The sequence below is a fragment of the Paroedura picta genome, chromosome 11 (genome assembly GCF_049243985.1).
Source record: "Paroedura picta isolate Pp20150507F chromosome 11, Ppicta_v3.0, whole genome shotgun sequence".
NCBI classification, from domain to species: Eukaryota; Metazoa; Chordata; class Lepidosauria; order Squamata; family Gekkonidae; genus Paroedura; species Paroedura picta.
The window spans coordinates 3,572,890-3,595,301 of NC_135379.1; the positions used below are offsets into that span (position 1 = coordinate 3,572,890).

Here is a 22,412-nt window from a genome sequence, read left to right on the forward strand (position 1 = left end):
CAGTCTAACTGACTAAATTTTATTCTTCATTTGGAGGCAATCAGGGAAGGACGTGTGCTTAAAGGAGCAGGAAGCCTCCAGTGGAGCCATAGAAGAAGAATTGGTTTTCCTATCCCGTTTTTCATTGCTAAAAGGAGCCTCAAAGCGGCTGACAATCACCTTCCCTTCCTCTCCCCACAACAGAGACCCTGTGAGAGAGGTGAGGCTGAGAGAGCTCTAACAGGACTGCTCTGTGAGAACAGCTCTAAAGGACTGTGTCTAACCCTGGGTCACCCAGCTGCAAGTGGAGGGGCAGGGAATCAAACCCGGCGCACCAGATTAGAAGCTGCTGCTCTTAACCAGTACACCAAGCTGGCTCTCACCCACTTGGCACGTAGACCAGGTTCAATCCCTGGCATCTCCACTTAAAAGGACCAGACAGGAGGTGATGTGCAGTGTACTAGTTCACTAGGAGGTGTACTAGTTGACCTGTCCATCTGGGCAATTAACAACATGCTTAAGCGCAATTACACCCCCCCAAAAAAAAGTCAATATAAAACTGGCCTACCTCTCAGGGTTGTTGGAAAGGGGTGGCCTATAAGTCAAAATATAAATAAATAAAATAGAGGAGAGCAGAATAATGTAGGTTGCTGTGGGCCCCTCTTGGTGAGAAAGGCCGAAAAGAAACAAAATAAATAGTAAGTAATAGTAATAATCATACTTTTACTCACAGTACATCATGGAGGAGAGAAAATGACGCAGGGCTACTGTAGTTGCTGGCAGCTCCGCGTCTATCACAGGGCAAGGCTCCGCCCTTTACCACCATCAATACCCCATTGGTTTGTCTGTATGCCTGTCTACGTCTGGTTTCCCCTGAACTTCCATGCCCGCTGCCTGAATTCCCAACAGGCATTTCTTGTTGAGCATAAAAAACACCAGCGAATCCCATTCGCCCCACACATTTCTAACACTAACAAGGCCCTGTCAGAGGCAATTAAGGAAATGGTGTTAAAAACCCTCCAGGGCTATTGTTTTAACAAAATCTCAACAAAAAAAAAATTGGCAACGTTTTTGCTGCTGAAAAGAGAGCAAATAAAAGTTTACACAGAGGGATCTTTCTCCTCCCGTCTCTCTTTTGCTTGCAGGTTTACAATTCTCAGGGGCCTGAGGAGTGTGAACGATGCTTCCCAAAAGCTTTGTGCAATACCCTTGCTTCTGAATCTATGACACACGCGTGTGCATGTGCGTGGGCCGGGGAAGACCCATTTGTTCCGGGAGAAATCTGTTTAACTGGGTAGAAACCAGTTCAAGTCCTGGACTTCTGCTGGGGCTGGCTGAAGTAGGGGTGTTGTAACATTAAAAATGACTGGAGGGGAGTTCTGACTCAGCGTTGGAGCATCTGGCTGGCTTGCAGGAGGTTCCAGGCTCAATCTCCAGTACTGCCAGGTAAAAGGACCAGGTGACAGGGGGTGTGGAAGACCTCTGCCTGCTTGACAGGCAGAAAGTTCCAGGGTCAGTCCCAGGCATCTCCAGTTAGAGGAATGAGGACTTGAGTGATATGAAAGACCTCTTCCTGAGCACTCGGAGAGCTGTTATCAGGCAGAGGAGAGCTGTTATCAGGCAGAGGAGACAAGGGGAGACATGGCGTTGCTTAGGAGGAGGTGATGGCAGTCCGGACCTATGAGAGGTGGCTTGAAGTAAGAGGAGGGGCTAGAGCATCTGCACAGAATGCAGAAGGTCCCAGGTTCAGTCCCCGGTAGCTCCAATTAAAATGACCAGACGGTCGGCGATGTAAAAGACCTCTGCCTGAAACCCATGAAGAAGAGCCCTGCTGGGTCAGACCAGGGGTCCTTCTAGTCCAGCATCCTGCCTCACACAGGGGCCAGCCAGTTCCTCTGGAGGGCCAACAACAGGGAAGAGAGACCAAGGCCTTCATAAGGACATCAGGAGAGCCCAGTTGGGTCAGACCAGGGAAGGTCCCTCCAGTCCAGCATCCTGGCTCACACAGGGGCCAGCCAGTTCCTCTGCAGGGAGGCTCCTGGTGCTGCCTTCTGATTGCATAAGAACATAAAGAGAAGCCAGGATCAGACCAACTCTCCCATGATTCCAGTGATCCATGATTAGATGCATCGGTGTCTCAATGGAGAAATTTTACTTAAAAAATTATCTGGCATTGCTGTCCCTTTAAAACATGGAGAAAGGTGAATGGCTATCTGGCTTGACTGACAGGCAGAGGAGAGTTGCGCATAAAGCACATTGCTCTCTTCCACCATTTCAAGCAGGCATGCAGAGTGCTAAGAAAGTGCAAGAAGGCGGCAGAGAAAAGTGAGAGGGCCAGAAGGTGAGGAGTGGCCGGAGGCGCATTGTTTTTTAGCATTACACCATTGTGCTGGCGTAACGCTATTTTTTTCAAAGTGCGGAATTGCCCTTAGAGTTCCCCCCTCCCCAGACTTCTCTTTGCAACCATGAGATCTAGAAGCCTGGTCTTTTCTAAAGAACAAGCTCTGGAAGTGGAGATAGACCAGACCAGACAGACAAGAAAAGGAAGCTACATCCCTTGACCCACATGGGCTTGTCATTCTGCCATTGGACGCAGAGGAGTCTTGGAACAATCCCGAATTACTCCTCGGCAGGGGCCTTGGAAACGCTTCCACTTTCTTTTCTGAAATATTTAACATCCTGACATTATAAATTCACAAGCTTATCAAAGTGGTGAATAATTCAAAATAATACATTTTGCAGCACAGGATGAAACAAGGAGCTTATCGAAAAGTAATTCATCTATCCCAGTTAAGAAAAATTATCCCAGTCTCTTCCTATCTTGTTTATAGCTCTGCTTGCAACATGAGTCAAAGGAAGCCAGTTATAGGGAGAAGCATCTCTCTCTCTCTCTCTCCTTTTAAATGTGTACACATAATGTGCTTTAGACTTCTCTTAAGCTGTTCTTTTATGCAGAGAGGAGGAGAAGTACGCCATTTTGAGACGATCAAAACCTTCCTAATGACGGAATTTGAATGGATGTTTCTCAACTTTGAAAGAATCCCCAAGCTTTATCAATACCCCAATTTGGGGGTCCATTTAAGACCCGTGCAATGAATTTACTTCTGCATATCACTCCCTGCAGAGCCCCTATGATCCCTAAACAAGCCCCCCGCATAGATGCACAATTCTGCCGAAGACGTTTCTTTCCTCCCCGCCGAGGAGCCCCTTGGGCAGCTTCAGAGGGGAGCCGTGTGGCTCTGCAGCACAAACTTTAGATTCAAGCTGGCAAAGGGAGCTTCGTCTCCCCAAATCTTTTACCCTGCCCGAAGATGTGGGCCTGCACATGAAAGCTTGTGCGGAGACAGGCTGTGGTCGACCTTTCTCGCCTTGAAAACCCTACAGGGTCGCCCTAAGTCAGCCGTGATGACAGCACTTGACACACCCAGAGAGACCTTGATGTGAGCTCACCCTTCAAACGGGGTGGCAGGTGTGATGCTGCTTTCTCGCAAGCCCTGCGGCGTCTCATGGATTCCAGAAGTGGGTGGCTGGGAGGCCTTCTGGTCTCCTACTGCAGACTCCTGCCTGAACCCAGTTCCTTGTCCCCCAGGGGCAAAGGTTTTCCTCCGTCTCTCTGGCTGTCCTGTGGAAGGAAGGATATGCCAAACGTGCCCTTTTGGGGTTCTTTTCCGTGGGCTCTGACCCAATGCCTGTCGCCACCTCCCCCCAATTGCTGTTTCCAAAGCGTTTGTTTCTTGTCTACTCTTTCTAGTCTACTCTTTCTCACTAGACGTCACCAAAGCCCCTTCCCCTGTTGGTCTGCCGGCCTCGTCTCTTTGGTGTAGCCAGTTTGGTGTAGTGGTTAGGAGTGCGGACTTCTAATCTGGCATGCCAGGTTCGATTCTGCACTCCCCCACATGCAGCCAGCTGGGTGACCTTGGACTAGTCACAACACTGATAAAACTGTTCTGACCGAGCAGCGATATCAGTGCTCTCTCAGCCTCACCCACCCCACAGGGTGTCTGTTGTGGGGAGAGGAAAGGGAAGGCGACTGTAAGCCGCTTTGAGCCTCCTTCGGGTAGAGAAAAGCGGCATATAAGAACCAACTCTTCTTCTTCTTCTTCTTCTTCTTCTTCTTCCACCACCACCACCACCACTATGGAGGTGGTATATGATTGAGAACAGCTCTGAGAGAACTGTGACTGGCCCAAGGTAGTCCAGCTGCCTGCCTGTGGAGGAACAGGCCGAATCAGCCGTTCCAGGCCAATTTGGACGCTACCACGCACCGCCCTAAATCAAATCCTGTTCTCCGGATTAGAGGTTACCGCTCTTGAGCACTACCCCATGCTGTCTCTTGGTGCTTGCGTTTCTAGTAACAAGATTTCCCTCCCCTGCTCTTTGACCTTTTCTCTCTTTAAGACTAACAGAGATTTATTCGAGGTATTTGCTTCCTGCAACTTCAAAGGAACACGGTTACCCACCTGAATCCTTATCTACCTGCACTGAATTTTTAAAATTTTATAGTATTAAAATGCTGGGAGCCCTCCAGTGGCCAAAACGGGGAATCAAAACGACCCACGGACTTCAGTCGGAAAGGGGATATAGCGTTCATCGGCCGAACAGGGAACTTTCTCGTTCTGTTAAGGACTGTAGCAGACATGTTAACTCTTCTAAGCATGCTCTGAGCTCTAATTTTTATCTCAGAATGAGGATTAGCCGGGTACTCCGCCAGTTTTCCTGCCTGGAAAAAGGGATTAATTTCAAGAAAGAAGAATGTAGAAGAGATTTATGTCATTCCCCCCCCCTCCCCCAATCCTTGTAAAAGCAGAATGAATGTCGAGATTTTAGGATTCACTGGAGAGTTCTGAGGACATATGCTTGAACTCAGATACGCACTGTCCTATCATCAGTCACGAATCTCTATTAATGCTGGTTTCCAACATAACAATTTATAATTGCGCATCACAAGCACATCATTAAACCCACTTATGAAAAGTTGAAAAGTTTAATTCATTGGGGCCTTGTGCTTTCCTGAGGGTTCATTGTTGCTTACAGTCATCCTGTCCCCAAACAGCGGGGGATATCTTTAGAGTCCTGAACATGTGGGTTAGGTTGCTTCTGCTTCTGTTTTGCAGCTGAGGACTGGAAACCCCAGGCCATGCTGTCAGCCATCCCAGATGTCACAGGGGACAACTCTCAGAGAAAACAAATGAAGTCCAAGTAGTCATTAACCTGTGGAATTCACTGCTGCAGGAATTGATGGTGGCTACAAGCAGAGACAGCTTCAAAGGGGGGGGACTGGATAGACACAGGGCCAGTTTATCAGTGTAGTGCATGTAGCACATGCTACAGGCCCTGTGCTTCCAGGGGTCCCCAGAAGGTCCCTTCCCTCCATGGAGGGGCCACTGCTAAAGAACCTCTGGGCTGAAAGATATTTTGATCTAAGATCGTGCAGTCTTGCACAGACTCAGGTGCTTCAATTTCAGCGTTGTTTTGAAGCTTCTTTTAATGGGCACTTGATGATAAATATTTGCATTTTAATTGTAATCTGCTTTGTTGCTCAGCCTTCGGGTTCCTCGCCAGCAAGGGATGCCAGCTCCAGGTAGGGAAACCCCTGGAGATTTGGGGGTGGAGCCCCTGGGGAGGACAGGAACCTCAGTGGGTGCAATGCCAAAAATTCCACCCTACAAAGCAGCCATTTTCCCTGGGGGAACTGATCTCTGCAGTCTGGAGATGAGCTGCAATATCAGGAGATCCCCAGGCCCCGCCTGGAGGGTGGCATCCTTACATTGTGAATGGGTTTTACGTTCCCTCTGCTGTCCCCACAAGCCCATGGAAGGCGGGCATTCTGCTCCAATTGCTACCTGCCTATCTCAATTATCTTAGCAGCCGTTGTGGGACAGTTCTTCCAGCAAAGAGGAAGTCGGATCACCACCTGTACGTAAATAAGCAGAGGACAGCCCACACTGAGTGGCAGAGAGCTGAGCAGCTTCCAGAATTCCCCAGTAAAAGGAGATCCATCATTTTTGGAGAGGTTGTTGGTTTGTTTGTTTTTTTGCCTTAATGAGCGTTGCTCCGGAATTGTCATGCAAGAGAACAGGGAGAGGGTCACCTTGGCGTTAATTATCTGTTGACAGTTTCTCTTTAATAAGCAGTGCATCAGTTCTGCTGTCGTGGTGAGTGCCACGTTCGAGGAATTCCCCCATCTCAGGGTCAGATCTGGAGTGCAGCAGAAAGCCAGATTAGCGTCGGATAAGTCTCGGTCCTGGCAGAAACTGGGAGCGGGGGACTCGTTACAGAAAGCTAATGATCCGAAATGTTATGCACGCATTTATCATGTTTCTCGGGTGTTGTCCGTCCGTTGCCGGTTCGGAGTAGTTCCCATTCGGCCTGATCTGACCTTTCATTCTGCCCTATTTTGTTTATATTGGGAGTCTGATATTTGTGCCCATGAGCGATATGGTGCCTGGCAGCACCTCCCCTGCTCTCAAAAAGTGTCTTTGGAAAGAGGGCAGGACCAGGGTAGGGTTTATGCCCAGAAAGACTTGTGATTGGTCCTGGAGATTGGTCCTGGCTGCGTATATTTTGAGCAAACAAACATTGCTTGCTTTCTTATTTATTTAGTTAGCTATTTAGTTATTTATGAATTATTTGGCTCATGGGACTGCCCCTCTCTGCCCAGCCCTTTCAGGGTGGTGTAGATCTTGTTAAAATAACATAAAATATGCTCTTAAAACACCATAAAATAGACCAGAGGTAGTCAAACTGCGGCCCTCCAGATGTCCATGGACTACAATTCCCAGGAGCCCCTGCCAGCGAATGCTGGCAGGGGCTCCTGGGAATTGTAGTCCATGGACATCTGGAGGGCTGCAGTTTGACTACCCCTGAAATAGACGATCCTTACTAGTAGCTTCTCCTGCATTGATTTTTTTTTTTGACAGCAGCTGCCAGCACAGTGCAAGCATCTTATGACGGATGGGGAGCAGCGGCAGCCATTTTGTGGCTTGCTCCGCCTCCTGCAGCCACCATTTTGTGGCAGCCATATTGTGAGAATTCCAGCGGTGCCTGCAAGCTCAAAAAGGTTAGGGGTCCCTGCTGTGTATCATTTCTTTCTACAGATTTTTTACCCCATCTTAACTTTGAGGTGTGCAGGGTTGGACACATCGTCCTACCCTCACTGTTTTCTCTATGCTGCGTAGGCTCAAATCCTAGAGTTGGAAGGGGACATGGAGGCCATCTAGTCCAGGCCTCTGCTCAGTGCAGGATCAACCTCAAGCATCCAGGATAAGGATCTGTCCAGTTGCTTGAAGACCACCAGTGAGGGGGAGCTCCCCACCTCCTGAGGCAGCCCATCCCACTGCTGAACTACTCAGTCTGTGAACATTTCCCCCCTGATATCTAGCCGATACCATTCTACACATAGTTTTAACCCATTACTAGACTAAAGGTGAGGTTGTTGGTGGAGCTCTATGGTAGAGTAAGCATTTGCACCTGGATCCTAGTCTGACACCCACCGAACTGAGGCTCCCTTCTCCCCAGAGTTGCCGTTCCAGTGGGAAATGTGGACAAAGCAGAGCAGGAACCCGTTTCCAAAGGGGGGGGGGGAGAAAAGAAAACTCACTTTTGAAATAAGCCTCACAGGAGAGCTTGTTGGGAAACAGAGCGTGCAGTGCTGGAAAAAGAGCTCTGATTATAGGGCAGGTATTCTCTCTTTTTTAAAAAAAAAAGGGTGCTAAATACGATTTGCAATGATAGAACAGCCTGTGGGCCAGCCATTTGTAAAAGAGACAGCTGTGGTAATTACCAGGACAATCTGAATGCCTCCCAGTGGTCCCACCTCTGCTTTCACCCTCCGTGCTGCTTTGTGAAATAGGTCAGGGCGACCGAAGGTGGCCGGCCCAACATCACTCAGCAGACTTTATGTCCAGGGAGGGAATTAGAACCCGGCCCTAGTTCTCTCGGGTTCTAGTCGAGCGATCCATACAGATGACCCTGGCCTCGTCTGAAGCCCCTCCCAAACCACATGTGAAAAATGAGGACGGCGAAACAGCCCTCCAGACAAAGCTGCTTTATTTCAGCAGCTCATTCACCATGGTGCCCGACTAAGCCATCTCGCCAGATCTTGGAAGCTAAGCAGGGTCGGCCCTGGTTAGTCCCCGGATGGGAGACCTCCAAGGAGACTTCCAGGGTCACAAGCAGAGGCAGGAGACGGCAAATCATCCCTGAATGTCTCTTGCCCTGAAAACCGTACAGGGTGGCCATAACTGGACTGCAACTTGATGACAAAGATGTATATGGACAAATAGACATATAGATAATAGATGCATACAGTCCTGGAATACGTGGAGTCTGTCCCTTGGTCTGGTCACCATCCTTCTTATTAAGCTTAATTCCACTTTTAAGAATGCCACATGACGATCTGGAAGATCTGGAAGTGTGTCCCCGGACGGAAATAAGACTGATAGTTAGCTAGGTACATGAGAACACCAGAAGAGCCCTGCTGGGTCAGGCTAGCAAGAGTCCCTCCAGTCCAGCCTCCTGTCTCACACAGTGGCCAACCAGTACTTCTGCAGGGCCAGCCACAGGGCAGGGAGGCCGAGGCCTTCCTAAGGACATCAGGAGATCCCTGCTGGGTCAGGCCAGGGAAGGTCCCTCCAGTCCAGCCTCCTGTCTCACACAGGGGCCAGCCAGTTCCTCTGCAGGGCCAGCCACAGGGCAGGGAGGCCGAGGCCTTCCCCTGATTAGAGTAATAAGAGTCCTGCTGGGTCAGGCCAGGGGTAGAGGGAATCCTCGTTGCAGGGTTGCATTCTTGAGATGTTGACTCTGGAGGGGGCCCTTGTAGGCTAATGCATGTTTGTTCCGTTCCTCGGGGTGGATTGGCACAAGCTGTTTCCCTGCCCACCATGAATTTTAACCTCAGGTCCCCGTCTGAAAGAGAAGCCATGGGACCAGCTGCTTGGGATCCCCTGACAGATTCCACCTGCTTGGTGACCAGTTCTCATCTGCCGAAAAGGTGCTGGCTTGTAGAAAGTTCCCAATTCTGACTTTTCTTTCTCTCCTGGGATGAAGAGAGCCCGTCACAACGAATGCCGTTTTGCTCCACGAACTGCCTGCGTCGTCGGGCAAATCAAGGGAGAATGATTGCAATAACCGGAGTTAATAGCGTGGAAATGGATCAGGCTGTTATCTCTGGCCCCAACGTTGATTTTCCAATGCTTAATTAGGTGGAATCTGGCACACAGAATTGTTCATCCCGCACTGCCAGTTGAAGCTGGGTAGCTCGGTGAGATTAGGGCTGCCAGTTGGGGCTGGAGGATTCCTCCGATTTGGAGGCTTCACACACACACACAAACACACATGGTTCAGGGGAATTTGCCAGAAGGGAGAGGGAAGAAACAGGAAGTAAACACGACATCTCGGCATCACCCGGAAATGATGTGGTCATATTGGTGATGTTGGGTGGGGACATTCTGTTTTTGGGGCAAAACTCTATGGTAAGAAGCTAATTCTACCACGGAGATTTTGCCCACAGATCAGAGTGTCTCCCCTGACATCCACAACGTCCCGATGTCCCTTCCAGGTGATGTGGGGACATCGCATTCACTTCCTGCTTCTTCCCCAGGCATTCCCAATAAGTTTGCCCCTCCCCTGTTGGCTGGTCCAAGAGACCTGGACGGCCTAGGATAAATGCCAACTGGTGTACTGGTCTGACCTTATATAACCTGACACGTGCTTCTATAACCCCACTATGGCTCACCGTTCATGCACTGTCTGGATACGTAATGCTCTTAAGTTTTGGGGCTTGGGGGGGCACAGTGGGAGGGCTTCTGGGCCTCCTGGTGGCCCCTGGCTTGTGTCCACTGTGTGACACAGAGAGTGTTGGGCTGGATGGGCCCCTGATCCAACATGGCTTCCCTTAAATTCGCTTGTGTTCCCTGTATTCTTGGGGGGCTTCTGGGGGTGTGGCCCTGCTTGTGGGCTCTTGAGCTTTGGTCATTGAGCTCTGCAGAGTGTGGGACTGGGTGGGCCTGTGGCCAGATCCAGCACAGCTGCGCTTATGTTCTTAAGCTGCATTTGTGACGTCTGACTAGGGTTGGCAGGTCCTAGTTGAGAATTACCTGGGGGCTTGGGGAGTGGAGCCTAAAGAGGGCAGAATTTAAGGGGGGGGGGCTTCTGCCTTTGACATCACCATTTCCCCCAGGTGAGCCGATTTCTTTCACCTCAAGCCGTCTTGTAATCCCAGGAGAACCTCCACCTGGATACTGGCCATGCTGCGGCTGACCCCTAAGTTTCTAGTTCAAACCCCGGAATCTTCAGCAACCCTCAAATTGAGGGAAGGGGGGGGGATGTTTCCCCTTCACCCACGCATTTGCCGCAGCAGAGGACAAAACATCGATTTACCTGCAACGCGACTAAAATGGCAAAGCGACATTTTGGAAAAAGAAAAAAAGGAGGCGGCAAAAAGAAGGCTTGAATAATGGGAGGTTCAGTTTATCGCTTTTTCACGCGCCGGTTCTTAGCTCCTTATAATGGTGCATCTCCCGAGTTTGACAGCGCGGTGCCCAGATATTGTTTCGACAGGCCTTGCTTGTACTTCCTCGGTCGCTATTAATCATCCCCCCCCCCAAAGCAATAGGATTCACTCGCGCAAGTTTTATAGGACCGGAGACCGGCGAAACGGGTTTATGCCTTGAATAACGGACGCCAGCAGAGTTATTAGGAAAGGGGGGGGGGAGAGGGGAGGGATTGGGTCTGTTAGAACCTTTTGTTATTTTGCTGGCAATAAACGCCGTCTCCTGTTTTGTCACACTGCAAGGATTCATCACTGCAATTCGGCATCGGGGACGCAACTCGGAAAGTCATTCCAGTCTCTCTGTCATGTTCCGTATTCTAGTGCTTCAGAATCGGAATGGCACCCAGAGCTGGAAGAGACCCCTCAGGGCCATCCAGCCCAGCCCCCCCCCCACCTTCTGGCGGACTTCAAAATCATTCCCTCCTGACAGGTGCTCCTCCAGTCTCCTCCAAAAAAGGAGACTCCCCCACCCTCTGAGGCAGCATATTCCATCAAGGTACGGCCCCCACCCACCAAAATGCTTCCTAGTAATTAAATGGAATCTCCTTTCCCATAATTTGAACCCATGGCTCCTAGTCCTGATCTCTAAAGCTGCAGTAAACCAGTTGACCCCCCTCTTAAACAGGTCTACATTTGAGGTGGTTCAACACAGTTCTCCTATTACCCCTGGCCCTCCTCCATGCAGCACACACCCAACTCTCTTAACCGCTCCTCATAAGGCATGGATTGAACCCCACTGAGGTCCCTTCCTGTCCCCAAATCCCATTCTCCCCAGTCTCCATCCTGAAATCTCCAGGAATCTCCCAGCCCAAAGTTGGCAAGCTGCAGTAGCTCTTCCCTTGAAGGCACAGCTCATAATAATGCTAATAATTGTGTTTATAATCTGTCCTGCCCTTCCGTTGGCTCAAGACGGGTAAAAATGTTTTTTTTAAAACAATAATATAATTTAATAAAGCATTTTATCATTAACATCCATGAAAGATCGATCGAGCAATTCCATAACCGCCTCGTCCCTCTTGTGGGAGGGCTGATGTAGGTTGAGATTTCATATTCTGATGTCAATTTGGCTGGTGTGTTGCACAAGGAGGCCGGGAATGAAGCCCAGCTCGACCATCTCTGCCTTGCAGGCCCCGTGGAGCTCTCCCAGGTCCTGAACGCCCTGATCTCCCCAGGGAGAGCATTTAACCAGCCTGGGGCCAGGGCTGAAAAGGCCCTGACCCTTCTTGAGGCCAGTTTGAGATCTTTGAGGCCACAGTCTTGAGCAGATTTTGCTCCCTGGATCTTAAGTTCTTTGGGGGGACATGTGGGAAGAGATGGTCCCATAGATACAAGACCGTTTAGGGCAGGGGTAGTCAAACTGCGGCCCTCCAGATGTCCATAGACTACAATTCCCATGGGCTCCTGGGAATTGTAGTCCATGGACATCTGGAGGGCCGCAGTTTGACTACCCCTGGTGTAGGGCTTTAAAGGGAGTGACCAAAATCTTGAATTTGACCTGCTCTTCAGTCTGGAGCAAGCCCAGCTAGGAGAGCACAGGTTGAATATTTGCTCTCCCCTGAGTCCCCATGAGGACTCGCACTGCTGCATTCTGGACCAGATGGCGTTTCTGGAGCAACCTGAAGGGTAGCCCTGCATAGAGTGTGTTGCAGAAGTCTAGCCTTCCCCTGGGAGACTGGCAGCCCCTTCCTTTCCTCCAGGAGGCTGTCTCCTTTGAACCCCTCACCATTTCAAGCCCCAAAGGCTTTGGTGCTGGTTGAGGCCAGGCGGATCCCTTTGGGGCCAGATCGATGAGCACGTCATTTGGACCCCTCCTTTCTCTTCAGGGGGGGAGCAGGCTGCCTTACGTTGTGTTCCCCCCTCCATCTTCTCTTCATAATAGCCCTGTGAGGTCAGTTAGTCCGACTGGCCCTAGATCACCTAGTGAGTTTTCGTAGCACGAGTGGGGATTCGAACCCGGGTCTCCCATGAGCCAGCATTATGCTAACAGGCTTATTTATGGCACTTGTAGTCGATGGGTGTCTGGAGAGCCACAGCCCCCCCCTGCCCCCCACACTAGCCCAATGCTCTTAACTACTGCACCGCACTGGGTCTTTATTATTAAAATTATTAGTATTATTAGCATGAGAATAATTTCTCCCTGGGCGCCAAGTTAGTTTTCATGCCCGATTAAAAAAAGATTCAGTCCATCAGTGAACAGATGATGCTATTTGTCGCTTGGCGTGCCCGCAGTATAGCCAGGCGATCCAAAGCGGGTCCAGACATTCGGAGGGGGTGTGCCATGGCCTGCCTCTGCGTCATGACCCTGAGTGTGCCCCAGAGGCCTCCCATCCAAATGCTAGGCAGGCTGCCCCCGGCTCAGCTTCTGAGATCAGGCTTGCCTGGGCTGTCCCAAGTCTCAGGATACGATAAGACTTGAGAATCTTGACAGCAGCAATCTCTAGTAAGAGAAAACAGAGGGAAAATAGGGTGCCAGGGATGGGATTGCAGAGGGCGGGTGGGAGGGACGGAGGCGTGCAAACATCTGTTTAAAGCAACGGGAGAATGAGCGTGGAGAAGATTTTCCCGTCCTAAAAGTCAGCCTCTCCGCCACTTTGCTGCTTTGCTGCTTCTGCAAGCTCCACACCGCCGTTCTGTTTTGCCCTTTTTGTGAAACGGGAGGAGAGGTGTGTGTGTGTGGGGGGGGTGAATGCAAGGTGGGGAGGAACGGCAGCGGCAGCAGGAGGAGGAAGCCCCCTGAGGGAGCGGGAGGGGTTCTCTCTGTCTCCAGCCTGCCCCCCCTCGGCAAGAGAGACAGAGACAGAGAGAGAGACGGAGGAGAGAGACATGAAGCCACATGAGCCGGCAGGGATGGCTTCAGCCTAGCAGGGCACGGAGGGAGCCCGGATCCGAAACGAAAGCCGAGGAGGATTGCTTGCTCAGCGTCTCTGTCCCCCTTCCCCGGGCTGGACCATGAATGAGACCACCATCCTGCAATACTTTATAGAGGAGCTGGACGCCAACTGCAGCCTCCTGGATGCCCTGCAGGGTGCCTTCGACGGTAGGCGGCAGAGCAGAGGGCTTGCCCAGGCAGCGGGAGAGGCCCTTAGGGTCACGCTCACTTCGTTTCTTTCTCTCGCCTTTTTTTCACCCCAAGGTCCACACTGCAACTCCACCACGGACCAGATCGGGACCTGCTGGCCCAGGACCGGCGCCGGGGAGCTGGTGGAGAGACCCTGTCCGGAGTTCTTCAACGGGATCAAATACAACACCACCAGTAAGTTCACACGGGCTCTTCTCTTTTCCCTCTCTTGATCGGGCTGGGGGTGAGATCCCCACATGCTGTTTCTCCTGCTTGAACAGGGCTTGTTTTTGAGAAGCAGGAATCCACATTCCAAAAGACGTGGGCTAAATTCCCTTTCTCTGACAGCCTGCAGTGTTTTGGGGGGCATCTGCGGACTTATCTAATCAGTTTTCTTGGGGCCAAAGGGGACTTCCATATTTTCTAAGGAAGCAGAGGAAATGTAGCGCATGCCAGGGAACTGTGGATTTCACAGGCGGGATCTTGTGTGTATGTGTGTGTTGTGCGTACGCATGCATACCGGAATAGATGCACGTTGATTCCTCTCACTGCACTGTTTCAAGTGTAAAGAAGGGCAACGAAATGCCCCAGTTACCTGTCGGCTGCGTGACTCCCATGCGCAGGACAGCAGCCATATGCTGGGTGAGAAATTGGAGTTCAGAGCATTCAGAGTAAAAAAATGTTCTGTTCTCAGATCATTCTCAGACCTTAATTCCACCGTCCCACTCTTAGGCCATCTGCCGGCTCCATCTCTTCTTTGCAAACCTCCCAATTTGCAGACCCATCTTGGGAATGTCTGAAACCAGAAAGACGGGGGCACCTCATCCTGGCTTTTGGCATGCATTTGGGGGAGTGTGCGTTTGTGTTTTCACGCTCTGGACATTTTCCTGGGGTCATCGGGGTTTGCCGGTGAACGGCAGTCCTCACTGGAATTTTGAACATAGGTGGGGAACGTGAAATGGAACACAAAGAGTTCTTGGGGGGGGGAAAGGGGGGAGATGGCCTTTCGGGCCAAAACATGAGAAAGCTTCTGAGATGTAGGAATGTCAAGCAGATTTAGTGGCCACATTCAGGGGGAGGGGCTGCGGCTCTTTGGGCGTGTTTCGGAAGGTTGTGGGAATGCCCCGTCAGTCAGCCAGTGAGTGATGAGAGGGACCTTTCCCTGCCTGATTCCCTGGAGATCTCCGGTTGATCAGGGAAAACCATGCTCAGCTCTTTGGACCAGTGGCTGGACTCCAAACACAATCCATGTGTTGCATCAGGAATGTCACTCTCTTGGCCTCAGTGCGCCAGCAGTGCCTCATTTCTGACACGAGCGCCCCACTGCACCTTCCGTCTAGACTGGCTGACCCACAATCCCCAATTCCAGCGACAGGAGAATTGGGGGTGCTTGTGCAGCGAGAAGGAGGGGGCAGAAGCAGCCTGTCCATGCTCAGAGTCACTTTCTTTCTCGAATGCAAAGCAGGGGCTGGTACTGACAGGGACACGAAAGCCGGGAATAAGCACCTAAATGCTGCAAAGATTGTCATGGTCCGTTGCTTTGCCCTGGGAAGGAAACTTCTACTGACAGGCGGTGGAGAACTCTTCCCGGCAGAGAAAAAGGGGAAGGGGAAAGAACCAAACTTGGTCTATACAGCAAGCTAGGAACTAAAGGGGGTGAGAAGTCTAAAAATTAGCAACATAACAATGTATTAAGTGCACATTTTATTGCCCGGTGCTAAAGGCATTAAAATCTCAGTCGAAAAGATCCAAGAATGCTCTGACACATCGCGTGCCTAGACCCAGTGACCTGACGTGTTTCGATCCAAAGGGGATATTATCGGAGGTCAGTTGCAGATCAACCCAAGATGCTATAGTCCAGGGGCTGGCAGGGGCTCATGGGAATTGTAGTCCATGAACATCTGGAGGACCACAGGTTGACTACCCCTGCTATAGTCCTATGGCGTTGGTCAGACCGCACCGGGGGTCTTGTCCTGCGTGCAGTTCTGGAAGCCTCACTACACATAGGAGGTGGGCAAAATGGAGAGGGGGCAGAGGAAAGCGACCAAGACAATCCGGGGCCTGGGGACCGAGCCCTAGGAGGGAAGGTTAAGGGAATATCCAGCCTGGAGAAGAGGAGGTGCAGAGGGGACAGGAAGGCTCTCTTGAAGTATTTGGAGGATTGTCATTTGGAGGAGGGCAGGGAGTGATTCCTGTTGGCAGCAGAGGGAAGGACCCACAATTATGGCTTTAAACTTCATGGAGAACCATATCGACTAGATATATGGGGGGAGAATTCACAGTCCCAGTAGCACAGCTGTTGGAATCACTCTCCTAAGGAGGTGGGGAGCTCCCCCTCACTGACCGCCTTCAAGCAGCCGCTGGACAGATCCTTCTCCTGGATGCTTGAGGCTGAGCCTGCATTGTGCAGGGGGTTGGACTAGATGACCTCAAGGTTACCTTCCAACTCTAGGATTCTATGATTCCTGCCTAAACATCCATAAACAAAAAAAACACACGCTTTTTATACCCAGGGAGGTTGAATAAAATCCCATACCACAAAGGGGTGCCCATAAATATCCCGACCCCCTTTTGAGATCCTGACAGCCACACGCAGAGGTTTTCCTTCAGCCCAGAAAGACGTCGACCTGGAGCTTGTGAATTCTCTCCATCCCAACATAGACCCAGGATATATATTGGCACCCCTGTGTAGAACAGACGCTTATTCAGCCTTCGTGTCTCTGTTAATGGATATTTATGGTGGGGACCTCTGAAGAAAGGGGGTGTGCTCGGTTGGGCGAAGCCCGAGGTGGCCAGCATCGTGGTGAAGCATGGAGAGGAGGGGCGGTATGCCCCTCCTCTCCATGCTCCACCACGATGCTGGCCGCCTCGGACTTCGGTGATCGCCCAGGCAGCCAAACCAAGCCAATGCTCACACCCCTGGCCTTGCCAGGACTTGGGGTTCCCACCCTGAAAAATACCCCAGGACCCCCTGAGAACAGCCCAGCCCAGCCCAGGGGCCAACATGATCGCCGATGGTCCAACGTACGGAAGAGGGTGCTCTTGCGCGTTGGTTATTTATCGCACGGTGGGTGTGCAGCGTGGCCCGGAACCCGGAAGTGTGAGCAGCAAAGGAGATTAGAATTAAAATGCAAATATTTATCATCCGGCGCACATTAGGAAGATTAGGGACGGCATCGGAAGCGGAGGATCAGAGTCTGTGCAGGATTGCACGTACCGTCTCGGGGGCTGCACAAGGCAGGGCCACAGACCGAACGCTGCAGTTCAACCCAGAGCTTCTGATTTCGATTCCGGTCTGCTTTGCTGCTCCACCGTTGGGTCCCTGGCTTGTTTTCTCGGCTTGGGTTTTGGCTTCCTTTTTGGTTTTTCTGAGGATTGCCTGGCCGCCGGGCGAGGGACGTTCAGAAGGGGTTTGCCATGGCCTGCCTCCGTGTCTTGACCCCTCCTAGAGGAACAACCGCCCCAGGTCTTGGAGGTCTCCCCTCCTAATGCTCACCAGGGTCGACCCTGCTTAGCTTCCGAGACCTGAGGGGATCCGGCTTGCCTGGGCTGTCTCGGTTGGGTCTTTCCTTCCATAAATGGCTTCTGAAGGGGTGGAGGAGGTTGAGCCAGGTTGAGCCAATGAGAAGGAAGGTTACCCAGGTTGAGCCAATGAGAAGGAAGGTGGCCCCCAAGGGTCTGATGAAGGCACTGGGACCTGGCTTGCCCTGAGCAGTGATCTCGAACTCGTGACTTGGAAGCTCAGCAGGGGCGGCCATGGTCAGCATTTGGAAGGGAGACTCCCAAGGAGAACCAAGGGTGGTTTCAGGGCCCTCACCTGAACAGCACAGGCCAAGGGTGGTCAAATTGCTGCTCTCCAGATGTCCATGGACTACAATTCCCACGAGCCCCTGCCAGCAGATGGGAATTGTAGTCCATGGACATCTGGAGGGCCGCAGTTTGACTACCCCTGGTCTGAACTATAGCCTGTGGCGGTCAGAAGCCGAGCAGAGCCAGCCGTGGTCGGTCATTGGGTGGGAGACTGCCGAGGGAGTCCAGGGTTGCTACGCAGAGGCAGGCCATGGGTAGACTGTCTCTTCAGGTCTCGGAAGCTAAACAAGGCCAACCCTGGGTGCTACTTATGAGAGGCCACCAGGGAGGGTGCAGACTCCTCTGCAGAGGCAGTAGATCTTGGAAGCGAAGAAGAAGAAGAAGAAGACAAAGAAGAAGAAGAAGACGAAGACGAAGACGATAATGTTGACAACGTCAACAGCTATAGCAAACCTTCTGTGTTCATCTCTCTCCTTGAAAACCAACAAGTGTTACCCGAATTCAGCTGTCAGGTGGACTGGTCACCTGTGAGCCCCATCAAGTGATCTGGAGACACATGCCATCTGGTGTGATTCGGGATGCGTTCCCATGAGCAGTAAGGCCACTGGCTGGACCAGGCTGTCCTGAAATGCTTTCCGGATACGGGGGAGGTTTACGCGTCAGAGGAACCGATGAATGTGGCGTGCAGGTTGAGGATGAGATCAGGCGGACACAGCGTCTGAACATGCGGGCGCAGCGGGAAAGTTCTTGGAGAACTTGCATTTGCACAGACAGTGGATTGTGCTAAACTGGGCCCACCTAGGCTAGTTGTCTTTGGGCCAATCACTGTTCTTTCAGAGCTCTCTCAGCCCTCACAGGAGGAGTAGGTGACTGTAAGGCACGTTGAGACTCCTTCAGGGAGTAAAAAGCAGTGTATAAACACCAACTTTACTTTTTTGAGAGCCAGCGTACTATAGTGGTTAAAGAATGGCAGACTGTAATCTGGAGAACTAGCTTTGATTCCCCACTCTCCCACATGCAGTCAGCTGGGTGACCTTGGGCTAGTCATTGTTCTCTTAGAGCTGTTTTTGCAGATCAGTTTTCTCAGAACTCTCTCTGCCCCATCCACCTCACAGGGTGTCTGTTGCGGGGAGAGGAAGGGAAAGGTGTTTGCAAGCTGCTTTGAGGCTACTTCAAGTAGTAAAAAGCAGACCATTTAAAAGAACAGGTCTTCTTCTTCGGAATTTTGGCCCAAGGAAACAGAAAACCGTGTTAGCATTCTGAGGGAGAAGCAGACTCAAGACGGGGGTATTCAAATCCAAGCTTCCAAAATAAATTCAAGTACCCAAACAAAACCACAGGCCCTCTCCCTACAGTCATTCCCCCCCATGTTGTTGTTTTTCTGTTACTTCCTTTCCCCTTGTGAAGGCAGCCACTTTGCTCTGTCTGGGGAGGGCGTGACGGAAACCCCCTCCCCCAAATCCAGCACGAAGCCAGGGTCCCTCCGACATCCAGCAAATGGGGCTCTTGCCGGCCCGCCCAGATCCAAGGGAATTGTAGGCCTTATGCCGGGGAAACCAGCACCCTCACCGAGATTGACAAAGGCACACCTACGCTCGTGTGCGCACATAAATGCAGTGCAGCAGACTCTGCTCTGTACCAGCTTTTCAATGCTCTCAAGGGCAGCTCTACGCAGAGCTCCGTTCTGGTTACCTAGCCTTGAAAGCATGCGAGTGTGAATGTGGGTTGCCAAGGTGTTAGCAGAGGGATGCCAGGGTAGCGGCTAGAGGTCTTCTGTCCTCTTTCCCCGTGAACCAGTCCTGGAGCAGATTTGCCCTGAATACTTGACTGCGGAAGTGCGGCGGGAAAAGAGTCTGAGTCGAAGCACACCCGTCCCCTCTGCTTATGCTCCTTTTTGATGCGTGGAGGTGAAATCTGGCTTTGCGCACAGCATGCTCCAACGTGCATCTAGTGCCGTCCAAGGGTGTCGTTGCCGATGCCGGGGAGAGCGCAGAAGAGAAATTGGATCCACCCTTTCAAGCCGATGTTTGTTTCACATTCTAAGAGCAGGAATCTCTCCCGTCAATAACTGCCTGGTCCTTTTAACCGGAGATGCTGGGGATCGAACCTGGGACCTTCTGCGCGCTAAGTAGATGTTCAGCCAATGAGCCACGGTCCCTCCAGGCCCCACCTGGAGAACTCCAGATCTGACTTGGGGGTTGGCAACCCTCCAGACAGATCCAGTTCAACTCCTGCTGCTTGTATCAGACCTTCCCCTTGCAGCCACTGCGTCCTCGAGAAAAATGAGTCAGGTTCCCCATTCAGCCTCTGAATCTTGGCTTTTCTCTCAAGAACCCATTAACGGCCTTAAAGCAGGGGTAGTCAAACTGCGGCCCTCCAGATGTCCACGGACTACATTTCCCATGAGCCCCTGCCAGCGTTCGCTGGCAGGGGCTCATGGGAATTGTAGTCCATGGACATCTGGAGGGCCGCAGTTTGACTACCCCTGCCTTAAAGGGGGGGACACCTTCGGCGGGATGGGGGGGCAGAATTAAAGTGCAATGGGAGACAGAACAGCCTGCTTTTTTCTGCCACTCAGGGCTGGGAGTTGCTCGGGAGCCCCTTTCTCTCTCTCTCTCTCTCTCTCTCTCAAGTCTTTGGTACAGAACCGTACTTGCAAAGGGCACGGCATCTTGACCCCCGTCTGCTTGCCCTCTCTTTGGGGAACTGCCCCCCACCCAGACGGTTTGCTTAGAGAGTTTCTTAAATGACCGAGAGGTTTGCCATCCCCAGCCGCGATCTGTCTCGCTGGGAGCAGCTTGTGTACATCACGTTGAAACACTAAAATAAGCAGAGTAAACCCCAAAGTAAATAGAATCACGACCTCGTGCCTGACGGATGCAGAAAAGGCAGAGCAAAAGTCCCAGAGCAAAAGGGTTTTGGATCGGGGCCGAGCTTGGGCCTGTGCAGTTGAGACCGGCCAGAATGAAGGCAGATGGTCAGGCATGGACTAAAGATATTATGAGAAAGGGAGGCAGGAACTGTCAGAGGCCACGCCCCCAAATCGCAGTCTCTAATCTGCATATTAACTAATTTGCATATCGTGAAAATTGTTTGGAAAAGGACCTTTGTTGACGCCATTCGCTGCTTGCTGCCTTGCCAACTGGTTGCTTTGCATCTCCTTCTAGCGGCTATACCCCAGAACAGGAGTAGTCAAACTGCGGCCCTCCAGATGTCCATGGACTACAATTCCCACGAGCCCCTGCCAGTGAATGCTGGCAGGGGCTCGTGGGAATTGTAGTCCATGGACATCTGGAGGGCCGCAGTTTGACTACCCCTGGACCGGTTGCATGGCACCCCCCACTTGTCATTTCTCCAGGCTAAAGACCCCCAGCCTCTTTAACTTTCCTTCAAAGGAAACATGAAACTCATTCGGGAATCCGTCCTCAGTTTTGCATGCAATGAGATCTCCCTCCTACCAACAGAAGCTCTGTGCTGAGATCAAAGTGAGGTGGGTGGGGCTGAGAGAGCTCTAAGAGACTTTGATCTCCATACAGACCTTCCTTGGCAGTAGGGAGATCTGATCGGGACAAAACTTGAGGAACCACAGCTCAAAAAGTCCCAGCCGGCTTCTTTTATTTTGCTTTGTCCACATCAGTTGACCTCGTGATTTTTTTTCCCGTGCTAATATTGTATGTACATATTTGGCGATACGATAAAAAGAAGATTAAAATCGCTGCTACCTGTCAGACTGAGATATCCTTTTTGTTGCTATTACAACAGTCCTGCTTGTTTGTTTGCCTAGCCTACCTCACAGGGTTGTTGTGTGGATAAGACAGAGCAAAGGAGAATGCTTGTAAGCCGTTTTGGGGTCACCACTAGGAAGAAATGTGGTGTAAAAATGAATTAAAGAAAGATCTATCCCTGGTTTAATCCCCTCCGGAAAAGCGAGTGGCATTCGTGCAATTTGGATTCGGCCCAAATTATTTCAGGACGAATGGAAAACAGTATGAAGTGTGTGTGTGTGTGTGTGTGTGTGTGTGTACAGGCCTAATGCTGAAGTAATATAATTCAAGACAAAACGAGGCAGGAGCAAAAATGTCCCAGCATCATTTCTTTCTATAGTCAATTTACATTTCCTTCAGCGGTTTCGGATCTCGGTCTTTCACAATCAATTTTATAGATGCATCGGTATGCACGTGCCTGTTATCCATTAAGGGGGACAATTTGTAGAGTATTTATGGGGGCTTCGTGCCGCATCGATATATGCGCAACTAATATTGCCAAGCGCGTGCGTTTAACAAGAAGAAATGGGTGCAAAGAGAAAGGCTCATCGTTTGATTTGTAGAAGGGAGTGGATCAAAAAGAAAAAAGGGGGGGGACGATTGAACCTGCTAAATGAACCAAATAGCCAAGAAGGGAGAATTAAGCAAACCTCAACAGAAAAAAGGAAAGAAAAAGGGGGGTGGAACGGGACTCAATCCTAAAAACGAATCAAATGGTCAAAAAGGATTCACCAAGAAAACCTCAATGGAACATGTACAGTTGTCAGAAGAATGTTGGGTTACCAAGCTCCAGGTGGTGGCTGGAGGTCACCTGGGATTAACATTGATCTGCAGGCAGCAGAGATCACTTCCCCTGGAGAAAATATGACAGCTTTGGAAGAGGGACTCTGTGGCATTATACCCCACTGCGCTCCCTCCCTCCTCAGGCTCCACCCCCCAAAATCTCCAGGTATTTCCCAACCCAGAGCCGGCCAGCTGAATCAGATTCTTGGACCGACAGTATATGTGGAGTCAAAGAACTTGTATGGTGAACACATACTCTATGGCAGGGGTAGTCAAACTGCGGCCCTCCAGATGTCCATGGACTACAATTCCCAAGAGTCCTTGCCAGCATTCGCCAGCAAGCGAATGCTGGCAAGGGCTCCTGGGAATTGTAGTCCATGGACATCTGGAGGGCCGCAGTTTGACTACCCCTGCTCTATGGATAATTATAACCCATTTGTATGGATAATTACAATGCATTTTGAAG

General features: G+C 51.1%; 1 protein-coding gene across 2 annotated transcripts in view; it reads left to right on the forward strand.

Annotated features, from left to right (window-relative positions):
* Positions 1–22,412, forward strand: part of CRHR2 (corticotropin releasing hormone receptor 2) — a 108,819-nt gene that overhangs the window by 16,333 nt on the left and 70,074 nt on the right. Inside the window, exons 1-2 of one of the 2 annotated variants that reach the window (XM_077303639.1) lie at positions 13,223–13,568; positions 13,665–13,784. In XM_077303639.1, coding sequence (XP_077159754.1) covers positions 13,481–13,568; positions 13,665–13,784 — 208 coding nt within the window. In that variant the 5' untranslated portion in view covers positions 13,223–13,480. Of the gene's footprint in view, positions 1–13,222; positions 13,569–13,664; positions 13,785–22,412 lie in introns of those variants that run through there. The other variant, XM_077303638.1, reaches the window with a different exon arrangement.